At 36.1% G+C, this 18,151-nt stretch overlaps 1 protein-coding gene across 2 annotated transcripts in view; it reads right to left on the bottom strand.

Annotated features, from left to right (window-relative positions):
* ZDHHC20 (zDHHC palmitoyltransferase 20) overlaps window positions 1-17,899 on the bottom strand; it is an 80,172-nt gene extending 62,273 nt beyond the window's left edge. Inside the window, exon 1 of one of the 2 annotated variants that reach the window (XM_074303674.1) lies at window positions 16,800-17,899. In XM_074303674.1, the coding sequence (XP_074159775.1) occupies window positions 16,800-17,154 (355 nt within the window). In that variant the 5' untranslated portion in view covers window positions 17,155-17,899. The remainder of the gene's footprint in view (window positions 1-16,799) is intronic. The other variant, XM_074303673.1, reaches the window with a different exon arrangement.
* Window positions 17,900-18,151: the final 252 nt, after the last annotated feature.

The raw sequence follows: 18,151 nt of genomic DNA, 5'->3' as shown, positions 1-18,151 counted from the left end.
AATCCCATTTCATTATGTTTTCACTAGAATATTGCTCCCTCTATCATCCCCATTCTTTCCCTTATCTTTAATTTCTCCCCATCGTTTGGATACCTATAAACATGCCCATGTCTCACCCATTCTCAAAAAACCTTCCCTTGATTCATTCATTCCCTACCTATAGATTCTTTATCTTTTCTGTTTTTGGCCAAATCTCTTGAGAAGGCCATCTATTGTCAGATTTACAACTTCATTATTCCACTGAAACTGCTATCTCCAAAGTTACCAATGATCTCTAATTGCAAAATCTAATTGTCTCTTCTTGACCCTCATTCATCTTGCCTTTCTACTCTTTCACAAAATGAATTTCCTTTTTCTTGATATTCTCTTCTCTCTGAGGAAAGCCTGAACTAAGGTAGTGATTTATGAATAAAGAAGCTGAGAAGTATGAGAAATATGAAGGTAGAATGACAAGACGTGACAACTGATTCTGCTGCAGCTACAAAGTAATCTAGAAAGCAAGCAGTGAGGAAATTTTCCCTTCACCTTTAGGATTGCTGTAATTACTTTAGATTATAATTGCCCTGAGGCTGAGAATAGGAAAAGGAGGAAAATTGTGAGAGAATAGGACAAAGCTGGCTATAAGAATGGATATGGTATGATTCACACAAATTCCACGATCGCCATCCCATCTAGAGTGGAATGCAATCTGTCTTCTCATTGATAGGGATGGTACCCACTTTGAAGACCCCTGATCTAGGGGTGTCAGTTTTTGCTCCTAGCTTAGTGTCATCTGTAAATCTGGTTCTTTTATTCTAATCATGGATAAAAATGTTAAACATAAGGCCAAGCCCATATTATATTCCTGGGACACTCCACCAGAGATCCCTTTTTAAAAAAATTATTTTATTCTAAAATTAAGAAAATTAAGAATAACGTAGTAGAATAAAAAAGATTGTACATGAATCTGCAGATATATTATGTACAATTTGCTATTCCTATTAAAAATATAACAGTTATATAACTTTTCCTTTTTTTTTCTCCTCCCCCCAAGATGGTTACCAATAAGTATGTATATATGTGTAAAATATCATTCTATCTATTTATTTGTCAGTTAACTTCTCTGGATTCAAATAGTGTCTTCATTTATTCTTTGTTAGCTAATTTGGATATCTGTAATAGCCAAAATGACTTAAGTCGCTCAAAGTTATTCTAAAAATAATGTTGTTACTATATACAACATTTTCTCAGTTCTGCTCGTTACCCTTCATTTTATGCAAGTCTATCCATATTTTTTACTGAGTTCATCATTTCTTATGGCACAGTCATATTCTATCCAAATCAAACTACAAATTGTTCAGTCATTCCCAAATTGACAGGCATCCCAAGTGATTTCCAATCCTCTGACATCAAAAAGAGCTGCTGTAAGTATTTTAAAATAGATTTGTTTCCTTTTTCACTAATCATCTTGGAAAAGAGACCTCTTTTTAGACAGTTAAGATATCTATTGAAACTATTTTGTTTACTTATGTTTATTGCCTACCCTACATCTTCCCCTTTTTTTTCCTCACAAGAACATCTTCAGAAAGTATATCAAATACTTTGCTAGGAACTAGGTTAACTGAATTTAAAATGATCCCCATATCTACCAATTTAAGCAGCCTGCCAAAAGATGGAATAAAGTTAGTCTGGTACAACTTATTCTTGAAAAAGCATCTTACTGCTTCTAGATGTTCATTAACCATCTGTTTAACAATATGTCCTACAATTTGACCTCAGAAATTGAAGTGAAACTCTAAAGCTTGGAGTTTGCATATTGCATCCTTTTCTCCTTTTTGAAAATCAGGACATCTGCCATTCTCCTAACTTACAAGATTTCTCCAAGATCGTTCCCAGATAACTGAGAGCAATAATAGCTCAGCAATCTTTTCTGCCTGTTCTTTTGGCACCAGGCAGGTGACTATCTCCTTATTTATCTTTGGCATTAGCTACCCATTAACAATTTTGAGTCTATCCTTCCTAATGCTAAGATCATTCTGTTTGACAGAATAAATAGAAGCTAAGCCAAGCAAAAACCAAAACCCAAACCAAACAAACTTGAGCTACTTTATGTTGTATTTATAATCAATCATATAATTTTACTCATCCCAACCAGTAGCCCTATCTTTTCATTGATCTTTCCTCCTACTCAATAGTGGGTTGAGAGCTTAAGAACCAAATTTCTTTTTCTTCCCTAGGTTTTCTCACTAGCATTAGTTCATTTTGACCTTTATCACTTCTGAAACTATTCTAAAGATTTATTTTATACTCATTCCTCTAATACTCTATCTGTACTTGTCTTTTCCAAACTCTTACTTAGCTGCTCTTTACTTCTTTGTATAGATTATTAATAGCTGACATTTATATGTTATGGCCTTCTTGCATTGACATGATTATTTCTTTTAATAACTATTATTCTTTTAAATATCCCCTGTGTTTACCTCTATTTTTTACCTCCCAGAAAATCACTGTTAAGAAACAAACAAAATAACAACAAAAAAGTTAAGCAAAACTAGCCATCAAAAGAAAAAAACAAAACAAAACAAAACAAAGTCTGACAAATTTAGTTTTTGTTGCATAACCAAATTATCCCATCTCCAAGGTACCTTCTCTGCTCTCTTCTTTGAAGCCAAACTTGCTTATTATTATATCACACCATTCAGATTTGACAATTTTGTTGTTATCCTTTTCATTTATATTTTACTGTAATCATTATGTATATATTTAAGTGTGAGCAAAGCCTTTAATTTTATTATTGACCTCCTTGGAACATATGTCTAGTAGTAGAATCTTAAGGTCAAATCACTATAGTTGGACATTTTAATCACTTTTCTTCACATAATTTCTGCTTTCCAGAGGAACTGAACTAACTCAAAGCTCCATTAAAACTTAATTGTAATAGTTCATTAATGTCTTTCAATAGCCTCTTCTTCAACATCTCCATCTTTTGTCATCTTTGCCAATTTGCTGAGCAAGAAGCAAAACATCTCATTCTGTTTATTAGTTATTATGGCACATTTTTTCACAAGTTATTGACAGTGCAATTCTTTTGAGAATTATTTGTTCATATCCAATGACCGCTTGCCACTGAGACAATCTAACTATGGATCCATGTTAATTTCTTAAGAAAATGATCCCTTTTCCTTACTAGCACTACTTCTCTTCATATGGTCAGAATACTTTTCTTGAAGTATTGACATCCTGCTGACATCGCTTTTATATGTGTGTCTATCTTGTGTCATGGACCCAGTTGACAGTCTGCTGACACCTATGGCATTATTCTCAGAATCTTTTTAAAGTCATAAAATAGAATTCACAAGATTACAAAGAAAATCATTTGGTAATGGAATATTGTTCTATAAAAATGATGAATGTGCAATGATTGGTTTTTCTCAACACTTCAGTTATCTGAAGCAATCCCAATAGACTTTGGACAGAAAATGCCATCTGCATCCAGAAAAAGATCTAAGGAGTTTGAATGTAAATCAACACATGCTGTGTTCACTTCTTTTTTCTATTTTTTTCTCTCCCAGGGTTTTTCCCTTTTGCTCTGATTTTTCTCTCCCAACGTGATTCATAAAGCAACAAAAATTATTACAACAAAAAAAATAAAAGAAAACCACTTGTCAAAAATTTTTTTAAAACAAGTTCATAGACCAAGTTAAGAAACTCTGCTCTACAATTTGGAATTATGCTCAGAGAGTTATCAAACTGTGCATACCTTTTGATCCAGCAGCATTACTACTGGGCTTATATCCCAAAGAGATTTTAAAGCAGCCTTCTTTGTAGTGACCAGAAACTGGAAACTAAGTGGATGCCCATCAATTGGAGAATGGCTTAATAAATTGTGGTATATGAATATTATGGAATATTATTATTGTTCTGTAAGAAATGACCAACAGGATGACTTCAGAAAGGCCTGGAAAAACTTACATGAACTGATGCTGAGTGAAATGAGCAGGACCAGGAGATCATTATATACTTCAACAACAATACTATATGATGATCAATTCTGATGGACGTGGCCCTCTCCAACAATGAGATGAACCAAATCAGTTCCAATAGAGCAGTATCCAGCTACACCCAGTGAAAGAACTCTGGGAGTTGACGATGAATTCATAGAATACATATGAATACACAGAATTCCCAATCCCTATATTTTTGTCTGCCTGCATTTTTAATTTCCTTCACAAGCTAATTGTACACTTTCAAAGTCTGATTCTTTTTGTACAGCAAAATAACTGTTTGGACATGTGTGTGTGTGTGTGTGTGTGTGTGTGTGTATATATATATATATATATTTTTTTTTTTTTTTTGTATTTAACTTATACTTTAGCATATTTAACATGTATTGGTCAACCTGCCATCTGGGGGAAGGGCTGGGGAGAAGGAGGGGAAAAGTTGAAACAAAAGATTTTGCGATTGTCAATGCTGGAAATATGTATAAATTTTTTTATAAAAATTAATTAACTGAAAAATTAAAAATAAAAATAAAAATAAATAACAGATTAATAAATGATTTAACAGGTTAAAAAAAAAAGAAATTCTGCTCTAATATTATATCGATGATCAATTCTGATGGATATGGCTCTCTTCACCAATGAGATGATTAAGACCAGTTCCATGGTCTTGTGATCAAAAGAGTCATCTATACCCAGAGAGGACTGGGAGAATTGAGTGTGATTCACAACACAGCATTCTCACTCTTTTTGTTGTTGTTGGCTTGCATTTTTATTTTCTTCATCGTTTTCTTTTTTGGTTTGATTTGATTTTTCTTGTACAGCAAGATACTTGTATAAATACATATGCATATGATGAATTTAACATATTTCTACCATGTTTAACATATATTGGGACTACTTGTCATCTAGGGGAGAGGGATGAGATGGGGGGGACTGGAACACAAGACTTTGCAAGGGCTAATGTTGCAGAATTATCTATGCATATGTTTTGAAAAATAAAAAGCTTTAATAAAAAGAAAGAAAGAAACAAACTCTGCTCTAAACTCATTGAAATGTGATGTCCCAAAATCTAGAGAGTATTAGCAAACTAATTATGGCTTAGCTAAACCTTAATCACAAACCCTAAAGAGGAATAATTATTCTCTCCTTTTTTAAAGTATATATCTTCAAATCCAATTATACTTCTATATTTTAGGAGCATATACAGTATAGTTTGAGAGAAAGAATGATATAAAATATACAACATTGTTTCTTTTGAATAAGTTATACTCTTTCAGAGTAATGTTCTAATCGTGGATTTCATCTTGCCAGATGAGATTTGAGGTCAGATTTGTCTTCTGACATTAGCATCTCCTAATTTATTTTGCTTGTTATCCAGACTTTGTGAATCTGCATATAGGTACCTGTCCTTTTATTCTGATCCCTTTCTTGAATTTCGTCTCCTATGAATTTCCACATATTTCAATTATTATTCTTACGTCTATATTGCAGCTACCTTTTAAAATACCTATTTTGGTCAACACCATGCATGGCATTATTAATAATAACTCACTATTTATATAGCCAATTAAAGTTTAAAGAGAACATTTCTCACAGCAACTGTAAGATAAATGATATAATTATCATGTACATTTATTTAAATTATTATGAACATGTTATGTTATTGTTCACATTTATTTGTGAAATAGGAAAGTCAGATAAATTGTTACTTACCCAAGGCCACAAAGTTTATTAAGTGGCAAAGTTTTTATATGAGCCCATATTACTGATAAATCTCATGTTCTTTCATAAACACACACACACACACACACCCTTTTCTACAATAAGTAACAGTCTATAAGTTAAGAATGAATTAAAAAACAAGTATTTATAAAGTGCCTACAAAGAACCAGAAAAGCCCTGTGATGACACAGAATCCATTACTCATGGGAAAATTCAGTATAGTAGAAAAAGCAGGAGCCCAAATAAATTCCAAGTCTTTCTGTGATTATGACTTTCTATGAAGGTTGATTGATCAAAAACTGGACCTTTACGGAATTAAAAACAATTAAGTACGGTGGAGAATTAAAAAGTATAAAGTAGTGGCAAAATTTGTCCTTAAGGATCTTTTCAATGTGTGTTCACATAAGTACGGTGTGAAGATAGATCTCCAAGAATTTCCAAAAGTATAGTTTCTTCTGGAGTCCATCTGAATGAGGACTTAGTTTCTATTTCTTGTGGCTATCATTTGGAAAAAAGATACAGTTCCAATTCAACCAAAGTTTATGGCAGGGACTCCAACTATTTATAGATCTCAAGAGGTCATATGGTCAACATTTATAAATGTCTTCTAAAAAGGCATTATAAGCAGCTTTTTGGTGGTGGAAGGGAATTGGAAATTGAGTGAATGTGGATCGTTAGAGAATGGTTTAGTAAGATTTGGTATATAAATGTAATGGAATATTATTATTATAAAAATGATGAATAAGCTGATTTTAGAAAAGCCTAACAAAATTTATATGAACTGATGCTGAATGAAGTAAACAGAACCAGGTGAACATTGTACACAGTAACAGCAAGATTGTATAAAGATCACTAGGATCCACTATGACAGGTGTAGTCTCAGCAATACAGTGACTACAAGACATTTCCAACGGAAATGGGATGGAAAATGCTATCTGTATTTAGAAAGGAAACTATGGAGAATGAAAGTGAATTGAAGCATATTATTTTCACCTTTTTATTTTTTGTTTGCTTTTTCTTGTAGTTTTTCCCTTTTGTTCTGATTTTTCTTTCACAACATGACTAATATGGAAATATGTTTAAAATGGCAGATACAGGGACTGCCTGCCAGCTAGAGGAGGAGGTGGAGGAAAGGAGGGGAAAATTCGGAATAGAAGTGAGTGCAAGGGATAATGTTGTAAAAAATTACCCATGCATATGTACTGTCAAAAAAAAGTTATAATTATAAAATTAATTTTAAAAATGTAATTAAAAAATAAAATAAAATGGCAGATACAAATATAACCTATATTAGATAACCGACTTGAAATGAGAGATAAAGAAGGTAGGGAGAAAAATTTGGAGCTCAAAATCTTACAAAAATGAATGTTAAAAACTATCTTCACATGTAATTGGAAAAATAAAATACCATTGAGGAAAAAAGTAAAAATAAAAAGGCCTTCTAAAAAGGGATTATAAATGCTTCCATAAATCTCTTCTAAAAAGATTTCCATGATGAAACTGGTAACTCTTTGGACAGCCTATTCTATTTTTAGGCAACTAATTTACGATTCCCCTTTTATCAAGCTAAAATCTATCTCTATGCAACTTCTACCTACTATTCTAGTTCTTGCCTAGGAGAGTAAGCAAAAGCCTCTCCCTTCACAATAAAAGTCCTTCCAGCACTTAAAGACAATAATGACTATGCCAAGGTATTTTCCCCAGGCTATATAATCCCAAAGAATTATGCTCTAGGACTAGGTCATCAATCTATTCCATAACTCTAACTTTCATCACGAAGGCACGAAGACAATCATCCTTCTCCAATCAGGCCATTGTTTTCGCTTCCCTACTCACATACCATATTTGTTTCCACCTCCTTGTTGAGTTTCAGCAACAGTTTTTCCTCATTTTTTTAAACAGAATTCTCCGTTTTTCTTTAGAAGCATTCACTTGAAAACATCCTTTTTTTTTTTAACATGGCAAAACAAATTCTATGCCCACCTCTATCTCAACATTTTACTGAGCTTTCATTTACGGCATTTCCCCATCATTTGTTGTACATCCCTATATTAAACAGAATTTAAATAAATTTAAAAGTCTCTTTTTAAAAGTATATTATCAAAAAATGAAATTATTGTGAAAAGTTACTCATGTGAGACTTAACATGAATTGATGCTGAGTAAAATGAGCAGGACTAGAAGATCATTATATACTTCGACAACAATACTATATGATGATCAATTCTGATGGATGTGGCCCTCTTCAACAACGAGATGAACCAAATCAGTTCCACTAGAGTAGTAATGAACTGAACCAGTTATGCCCATAGAAAGAACTCTGGGAGATGACTATGAACCACTACATGGAATTCCCAATCCCTCTATTTTTGTCCACCTGCATTTTGGATTTCCTTCACAGGCAAATTGTACACTATTTCAAAGTCTGATTCTTTTTGTACAGCAAAATAACTGGTCATGTGTACATATATTTAACTTATACTTTAACATATTTAACATGTATTGGTCAACTTTCCATCTGGGAGAAGGGGTTGGGGGAAGGAGGGGGAAAAGTTGGAACAATGCTGAAAAATTACCTATGCATATATCTTGTAAATAAAAAGCTATAATAAAAAAAAGAAAAAGAAAAAAAAAAAGTTAAGTTAGTCATGTTAATTGCTCATGGGTAGACGAAGCCAATATAATAAAAATGATAATTCTACCTAAATTAATTTACTTATTCAGTGCCATTATGATTAGCTACATAAAATTATTTTATAAAGCTCAAAAAAAAATAGTAACAAAATTTAACTGAATGAACAAAAAGTTAAGAATTGCAAGGGAAGCACTAGCCCTGAAGTCAGGAGGGACTAGAGTTCAAATCCACCCTCATCCACCACTTCCTAGCTGTGTGACCCTGGGCAAGTCACTTAACCCCAATTGCCTCAGAGAGGGAAAAAAAACAAAAACAAAAACAGAATTGCAAGGGAATCAATGAAAAAAAGTATGAAGGAAAGTGTAATCAAGGATGACAGGGGAATAGGTCAGAAAATTCCAAGCTCTCCAGATTTCCCCCACAAACAAAACAAAATTGTACCTCAGGGGAAACACTGAAAGGAAAAACAAACAAAACTGGGGCAGAACAGAGGTCCTCTGGTACTACCCAAAGAAAAGAAAATTCAAGGTTTAACCAGAATGAAGTGTAAACAATTCCAGGCTAGCAAGCGGGGAGCCCGGAGGCTAGTTGGATCAGAAGGTAACCTCAACCCAAATCACAGAAACTTTCACCAGGGTTTTTTTTTTTTTTTTTTTTTTTTTTTTTTTCCCAGATGATAAGGAATTCCAAGCACAGTTGTGCTGCTGAGTCACTGCCCTGGGCAAGAAGGAATGATGGGTGCAGAAGCAGTGGGGCAGGGAAGCTGCTGGCTTCTCCATTTAAAAGAGGGGAGAGCTAAAGTAAACCTGATGCCCCATGTCCCCCACATCAGGATTAGAGTGGTTACACTAATAAATTCTTATAATTTTTTTTTAAATTAAAGAACAGACAGAGGAGAAATAACCTAACCATGGAAACTTATTTTTAAGAAAGAACTCAAAAAAAAAAAAAAAAAAAAAAAAAAAAAAAAAAAACCAACCAAACAAAAAAAAAAAAAACACCTTTAAAAATCAAATGAGAGAAATTGAGGAAAATTAAAAAAAAAAAAAAAAGAACCACCTTCCAAGAAACACAAAATTATGAAAGAAAATCAATGAACTATAAAAGGAGATTCAGAGTCTTAAAGAAGAAATGATTCTTCGAAAATCAGAATTTGGCAAGGGGAAACCAATGAAGATATGAGTCCAAGAAATAATAAACCAAAGAATGAAACAACGGAATAGAAAAACATCAGAGCTGGAGAACAAATCAAGAAGAGAAAATGTGAGAATAATCAGACTACCTGAAAGTTGTGACCAAAAAAAAAAAAAAAAAAAGAATCTTGACACAATAATACAAGAAACAATCAAAGAAAATTATTCTGAAGTCGTAGAACAAAAGAAATTGAAAAAATCCACCATTTACCACCTGAGATTCATCCACAAAAACTCATAAGAACATTATTGCTAAATTTTTAAACTCCCAGATCAAAGGGAAAATTTCACAAGAAACAAACAATTCAAATATGCTTATAATTATAGTTAACATGTAGTTAATTATAATCAAGTTATAATTAGAATTTCAGAGGATTTATCAGCAGCTGTAACAAAAGACTGCAGGTCCCAGAATATTACATACTGACAATCAAAACAACTAGGCCTGTGGCCAAAAACATTATATCCAGCAAAATTAAGTATTATATTGAATGAAAAAAAATGGACATTCAATTAACTCATATTTTCATGACAGTCTCAAACAAACCTGAACTCAAGAAAGTTAATGTATAAGAGCCAACATCAAAAACTAATTTCAAGGGACTCGATAAGGATAAACTAATTTTTTAATACATGAAAATATAAACCATATGTCTAAGACTGACATTAGTAATTGGGAAAGAAAAAGTGGGGCATAGCTGAGTATGATCTGAATTTAAAAAGCAAAACTGTCTAGGAAAAGGTAAAATAGGAATTATGCTATACAAATGAGATGCAGAGGAAGAATATATACAGAGGCATTAGATGGGGAAGGAGAACTGATAACTCTGAATACCTACTCACATCAGAAATTGGTTAAATAGGGAACAATAAATACATGCCAAGAAGGACATATAGCACCCTCAAAAATCTATAAAGAAATGAAGGGGAGGGAATAGGATAAGGTAGGGATATAGAAAGGTGTGTAGATTAACAAGAGAGGAACAAGATGTATAGATTAACAGGAAAGGATTAAAAAGATAGGAAAAGGGTGGCATATGATAAGGTGAAGTATAGAAGGGTATTAGATTAATAGGAATGGAATAAAGAGGGAGGAAAAGAGATGAGGAAAAAGATAAGGGAATCGTGGGTAAGCAGAGGTTAGGTGTTAGTAAGACAAGCAGTAGAATTAAAATAGAAGAGATAGGGTAAGATAAGACAAACAGATAACAATGATCAGGAGTAGAATTTACCAAGAAAAAAAAAGTAGGGCTAATAATCATTGATCTGAGACAAAGTTAAACTAAAAGATTCAGTCAAGAGAAAAAGCTTTATATAATGTAGCCCATATAATATTGTTCTAGATGCATGTGCAGGTATGTTTATGTGTGTGTGTGTATATACACACACACACACACACATATATATATGTGCACACGCACACATACACATATATATACATATATACACTATATATGTGCTTAACTTTAACCTGCTTGGAGGTAATAAAGTAAAAGATACAGAGTAAAGAATAACCTACAAGGAAGCATAAAAATGATGGAAAGATATGAATATATAATTTATGCTATTATTTTATATGCTTTGTTGAAATGGAAATATATTGTTACATATTCTGAATCCTTCCTTATGTTCCACTGGGCACATGACAATTTTTTTTTCTTTTTCCCCTTTCTTTTCACTTATTTTGCATTTAAGTTTACAAAAAAAAAAAAAAAAAAAAAAAAAAAAGAAAAAAGAAAGAAAGAAAGAAAAGAAAAGAAAAGAAAAGAAAAGAAAAGAAAAGAAAAAATGAAGTAGTAATCATTAAAACAATCTGGTACTGGCTAAGAAATTGAGAAGTGGATCAGTGGAATATATTAGGTATACAATACACAGTAGTAAATGACCATAGTAACATAATACTTGATAGACTTAAAGATATAAAATTTTGGGACAAGAACTCATTATCTGACAAAAGCAATCCTAAAAGACATGATGAAAACACTATCTACCTCCAGAAAATGAACTGTTAATCTGAGTTACTCCTTTCACAAAACCATGCAAAAAACAATGTACATGCTGTTTAAAATTAGCTTGATACACTACAATTAAGAAGGGTTACAGCAAATTCTTTTGCCCTGAATGCCATTAATCTAAGCCCAAGGCATAAGAACATGAATAAGTTTCTATATGGAGACTTCAGATACACTATGAATTCACTGTAACTCATATACCATACCTCACTGTAGAGATGCAATTGGAAAACTATCTGAAATATTGTAGTAAGATGGAACAAAAGTAGGTTTTATATTATTTTCCCCATTATCAGTACTAAATTGAAGCTGGGGTGGGAGTGGGAATGGGAAGAAAGGAGCTTAACAGGAGAGAGAATACTAAACTTTGTTCTGGAAGGACTCAAAACCATCTTAACTTTTAAAAAACATGACTAAAAGAAATGTGTTAACTTGTTAATTCATATTATGTCCTTTCATTTTTTTTTAACTTTAAAAACTGCTCTTCAAACAATAAGCAAAATATTAACTAAGTCTAAAATAAAGGACAAGTTCTCTATTCTTGGTACAGACTAGTTTAAATAATGATAAATGAAAAGAATTTTTACATCCACATGACAATGTAAAAGTTGTTAAGATATTTTTATTTCTGAAAAGAAAAAAAAGTTTTCTAAAAGATAATCACAGGATCATAGATCTAGTACTGGAAGATGACTTTAAAGGAGATTTAATCCAACTCCCTTATTTTAACAGATAAGGAAACTAAAGTCTCTGGTGAGACTAAGTAAGTACCTTGTCAAAAATCAAAGAGTAAAAAAAAAATTTAATTAAAAAAAAATCAAAGAGTAATTTCTAACCCTGAGATTCAAACACAGACCCAACTCCAAAAGCTGTTCTCCCTCCTGCACCACAATATTGTGAAGATACTTAAATAATAGATTTTGTTCTGGCCCAGGGTTTCCTTGCCTTGGCAACATTTAAGAAAGAATCAAAGCAAATTCTTGATATGCTTATCTCAAGAACAGAAAAGTGCTACACTATGCTATGAGAATCAAAATTTCTTGAAACTCTAAGCTTAGTCTAAAAGAAGGATAAGGGAATGAGCATTTATTTATATCATGCGGCTATTGTGCCAGGCACTTAAGCACTTTAAAATAATATTATCTCAGTCAAGCCTCACAACAATCCTTTAAGGCAAGTATTATTATCATCTCTTTTTTTTATTTTTTAGTTGAGGAAAATGGGGCTGATAAGCTTTTGCTTAGGCTGAAATGATGATTGTTTTTGTCTCTTGACTCTTCATGACTCCATCTGGGATTTTCTAGGCAAAGATACTGGAGTAGTCCAGCTCACTTTTACCGATGTATGGAAAGTGAGGTAAATATGGTTAAATGACTTGCCCAGGATCACACAACTAGTAAGTATCAGTGAGGCTGGATGTGGACTTGGAAGATAATTCTTCTTCATTCCAGGCCCAGCATTCCATCCTCTGCACTACCTATTTGCCTCCATCATACCACTTAAGTCTATCCAGGCTTTTCATTTTCATCTAAAAAGTGAAGATTTGCTAATTATTTCTAACATTCTTTCCAGCTACCTCTAAAATGTTTATGATTTTGTAAACTTGTCAAATGATGGTCCAAACAAATAGGATATGATTTCAGAAGAGAGCAAGATCATGGGATCATTACTTTATAGAGTTGGAAGAATCCATAAAGATCATCTTATCACAAACTCTTTGACATAAGGGATTTAATTACTTTTCTATATGATAAGCACTTAATTAATGCTTCATTCCTTCATTAGTTCATGGCTTAAAAAAAAAAAGGTGAAACTTTAGCTGGGCTGTGAAAGACGGGTAAGAATTGAATAGGTGAAGTGGGGGAAAAAAAAACCCACAAAGAAAGGAGGGCAGGTAAGGAGACAACATGAATAAATCCTTCAGACACAACAATGTGTAAATTGTATTTTGGGGAGAGTGATTAGAACTGGTTTAAATTATGAGAAGCAGGTTATAAAAATAACATTCTAGACATAAACTAAATTCCTTCAAATAGAATATTAGATATAAAAATTAAACCATTATACAACAATGAGACCAATTCTTAGTGATATGATAAAGGAACAATCAAGGGCAGGCAAAAAATTTTTAAATAGCACAATGAATCCTGGTCATACCACATAACACACATAAAGGCTTTTCCTATTGCCAATCAAAGTATAAAGATTACTACTAAACCATTCTCATTTCTAAATTATATCTATACAATTAATACCAGCTTATTGCAAGATGGATTCAACATCTCAATCATTTTAAGTTTACTTCAGGACCTCAAACAAAAATGCTCAATTCTCCTTCTGTGCCTCACGTTTTAGGAAGAAAAAGGAGAGAAATGCAACTCTGCAGAAGTGGTTTACCTCTAATAATCTGAGTAACTTCATTAATTTTTGGTGGTACTACTTGCCATAAGTCCCAATATTAATAAATAAGGTTTCTTTGAAGACAAATAAGCAGGAAGGAGAGGGAGAGAGAGAGGAAAAAAGAAAAGAAATCCAAGAGCCCAAAAGCAAATCTGACAGCTCTTTGCTTATAAATTTGATATTTAACACTCAAACTTTCTGTTGTTGGAATTCATTCTTTATTGGATTAAGTGGGCCAGATCAATCTCTAGTCTAGAGATACATATTTATTGACTTAAATTGAATTTATTCAGAGCTCCTTTATACCTGGCCAAGTTATTTTCTTCCTATAAATGTTTGTATACCAGGAATCCTTGCTCCTTTTTACCCTAGCCTTGCAGCCTTAAAAATGGGATGCTGCTGTGGTCCTGCAGAAAAGGGGGAAGGGAAGGTTTGTCACCTCCACTGCACTGAAGGAATGGGCAGAGAAAAGGAGAAAAAGGTAAAGGAGGTGTGTGCCTGACATATTCAGAACTGGGCTCTCCAAATGTATTTTCACATGGTTAGGTTCTACAAGTTGGGTTCTAAAATAGTTTATTTATATTATTATAGGTACTTCCAAGAAAGCCCAACAAGAGCAAAAGATAATGGGGGGGGGGGGAAGGCACTCTGGAAGCTTGGTGCTAGTAGTATGGAAGAATGGTGCAATGGAGAGAACAGTGGATCCCACATTAGAGGACCTGGCTCAAATCCCAGCCCTGCCACTTATTAGTTAATGACCTTGGGAACATCATTTATCTTCATCTGTTAAATTAAATGGTTGAACTAAATCTAGTCCAGTGCTAATTCTATGATCCTATTATCCTATGACCTCTAATAGCCTAGGAACCTCAGTCTCTTTAACCCGTTATGTGGCTAAAGTAATATCATCATGGAACAAATAGTAAAGATAATACTGTTGACTGGTATTGAGGTGCATACAACCTCTAATTTAGAAAACATTGTGTTTCTAAAGCTTTTTTGCAAATCTGTTGTTTGGAAAGGGCCATTTTCTCCTCAACATCTCTGAAGAATTTACAGACAATAATCTGCAGTGACTGGTTGGCATAGTGCCTTGCATATAGCATAAATATTTGTGGATTAATGACTAATTCCTCCAAGCATATGTAGAGCCAAATTAAACAAGTGACTTAAGAGTCCTAGAAATGAACCCAGTCACACAGAAACTCTCTGAAAAAGGAAATAAAAATTGTAGTCAGAAGATGCCACTACACCCATCAGATTATGTAAAATATTACCATAAATTATATATAGTCTTATGTTATATCACAATATAAGCTTCCAACAACATAATGGAAGGACTTTTATCTGGCTCATTTCCTAAACTTCACTAAAAGCATTCCTTAGAACAGAATTCTGTGGCATGGTTATTCAATCCAACCTCCGGGTAAATGTAGTCTACAAGAAAAATCACTACTAGAGACCGCTTTGATTCTTAGCATCTTAAGGTGGCTACAACAGAAGGTAATGTGTAGAAGTGTCACATCCAATTTGAATTATTATTCAATGTTAGATTTCAAAATAAATCCGTTTCTCTTCTGCACATAACACATCGGCCTATTTTTATTTTTTTCCAAGTCATAAGTACTTCCCACACGATCTCTAAAAAAAAAAGTCAGAAGAAATTTCTTTTCAAAAGCTCCCACAAACATCTTTCTCAACCCTCTCAGAAGAAAATAACACGATTCCACATTTGCAGGCGAGGGGTCAGTCTGGCAAGTGCTTGATTAAGTGCTTAACTCTAAGAGCAGGCACCGTGTTAAAAACTGGGAATACAAAGAAGCGGAAAGGGGGAGAAAGAAAGGGGGAGAGAATATTATAAAGCACTTCGGAGGTTGGCACTCTATGCAGGGACTGTACTAATCACTTGGAATACAAAGAAAAGGGGGAAAGGGAGAGGGAGGGAGAAGGAAGAGAAATTTAATTAAGCACTGACGCTGTGCTAGGCACAGTACTAAGTACTAAGGGGGAGAGAAGAGAAGAGGAAGAGAAGAGGAAGAGAAGAGGAAGAGAAGAGAAGAGAAGAGAAGAGAAGAGAAGAGAAGAGAAGAGAAGAGAAGAGAAGAGAAGAGAAGAGAAGAGAAGAGAAGAGAAGAGAAGAGAAGAGAAGAGAAGAGAAGAGAAGTAAGAACCACTTTGGACCCGACCCTGCCGAGACTGGGATACAAAGCTAGAAAAAGGGCGAGAGGAGGAGGAAGAAGGAGCGAGCACGGATTAAGCACTGGCAGCGGGGCTAGGCGCGGTGCTTACAGATGAAAATGCAAACACCACAGTCTCTCCTCCAGGAGCACGCAGAGGACGATAGAAGCGGGGAACCGGGGGAGCTGTGGAAGAACCCAAGGCAGAAGCTCCGGGGGAGGGCCGGGACCTCTGGGGTGTTATTCATTCATTCATTCCCTCAAACCCGCCCTCGGGCCAGGCGGAGAGTACTTCAGAGTCCCGCAGACGGGCTCCGGCAGATTCCCGGGACAGGCTCCGGGCGGGAGCTTCAGTGAGAGTAGCTCGGAAGTAAGGATGGGGAGGAAGAGGACGGTGACAATAATCACCCCCCTGCGGTCCTAGCCCGAGGGCGATCATCCTCTCCGCCCCCCCCCCTTCTGACATAAAACCTCCCCAGTAGCCCCCGAGTCCAGCGAGGGCGATAAGGACTCTCCGATTCCTGAAAAGCTCAGCCGGGTGGGGGTGAGCCGCCCGCCGAGTTTCCGCCGGCCTCCAGTGGGGGGGGAGGGGAGTCGCCTTCCCCAGAATGCCTTCCTTCACTTTTTTCTCTTCCTCCTTTTCTTCCGCTCCCTCCCCGGGCCCTCGGCCCCGGTACTCACAGAGGCAGAGCTCCACCACAAAGGTGTAGTAGGACCAGCAGATGACCACGGCGATGAAGAGCACCGGCACCCAGGCCGCGGTCCACTGGCAGCAGCGGAGCAGCCTCCAGGGCGTCATACTGGGCTGGCGGGACTGGCAAGCCCGGGGGCGCGTCCTGCTGCGGACCCGCAGCCGCGGAACCCAGGCAGCCTGCAGCTCCTCCCCCTCGTCCTCGCCTAAGTCCTCCTCAGTGGCGAGAATCCCTTCTCCTTCCTCTCTTTTTCCTTCTTCCTCCTCCTCTTCCTCCTCGGCTGCAGTCGACGGCGTGGCTCTTCCTCGTACTGACCTCTTACCCCGCCCTCCCCCACCCCCCATTCCAGTCCGGGCCGCCGCTAGCTCCAGCTGTTCTACGCGCCCGCCGCAGCCGGCGAAAGGGGGGTGGGGTTAGGGCCGAGGCCGGGACCGGGGTGGCCTCCGATGGGAGGGGAGAGAAGAGAGAGAGAAGAAAAAAGAGAGAAGAGGGGGAAGGGAGGATCGGAGACGGGGAGGGGGCGGGGCCTGCGGAGGCGGGGCCTGCGGGGAGAGCTGGGCGGAGAGCGATGTGAGGGAGTAGTGGCAGCCTAAGGGTGAACTGAGTAGGACTAGCCAGGGGAGGCTGAGCAGTCGATACAGACCGAATGCTCAGACCCTCTTCATGGGTCTTAGGGTCGAACTCCCGCTCTCATTCCCCTCCCCCATCTCAGTGCTTAGTTCAGTAGTGTCTTGCACATAAGTGCTCCAAGGTTTGTGGAATTGAATGGGCATAAGTGCTCATCCTTTCGGAGGCATCTTCCTCCGCCGGGAGTAGCCTCTGACCTGTGAGGACCTTTACTGTCTCAAAGATCTTTTCTACTTTGGAGAGTGGAAATAGAGCTTTGAAGGGCTGTGGATAAGGGAGAGAAGGGAGGGGCGAGTTATGAGGAAAGTTTTAAAACTTGTCCGCCTCAGTCCCCGAATTCAAATTGTGAACTCAGGAGACAAGAAGATCGGGAAATGGAAACGAGTGGAATTTTGGAAATTGTCCCCGATGGAGGGAGGACCAGAACGTCCCAAATCTGATTGTTTTTAGTCTTGGAAAGTCTCAGGAGTGGGCTGTGACTGTTAACAAAGCAGAGAATTCTAGGGAACACTGGGATGACATCATAATACAATGACAACTAGGTAAGCAGATATTCCAAACTCTCTATAACACCTACTTTAACAGCCCAGTATGACCACCATTGGTGCTGTATTCGGCTTTTGCCTACTTCATCCCTTCTCTCCCTCATAGTCGCTGGGCCAAATTTTCAGGTCATTTCTAACCTCTATCTCTACCTCTCTTGATCCACATAAT

This window comes from Sminthopsis crassicaudata, chromosome 3, assembly GCF_048593235.1.
Source record: "Sminthopsis crassicaudata isolate SCR6 chromosome 3, ASM4859323v1, whole genome shotgun sequence".
Taxonomy (NCBI): domain Eukaryota; kingdom Metazoa; phylum Chordata; class Mammalia; order Dasyuromorphia; family Dasyuridae; genus Sminthopsis; species Sminthopsis crassicaudata.
This window is presented reverse-complemented; position numbering and strand designations above follow the sequence as displayed.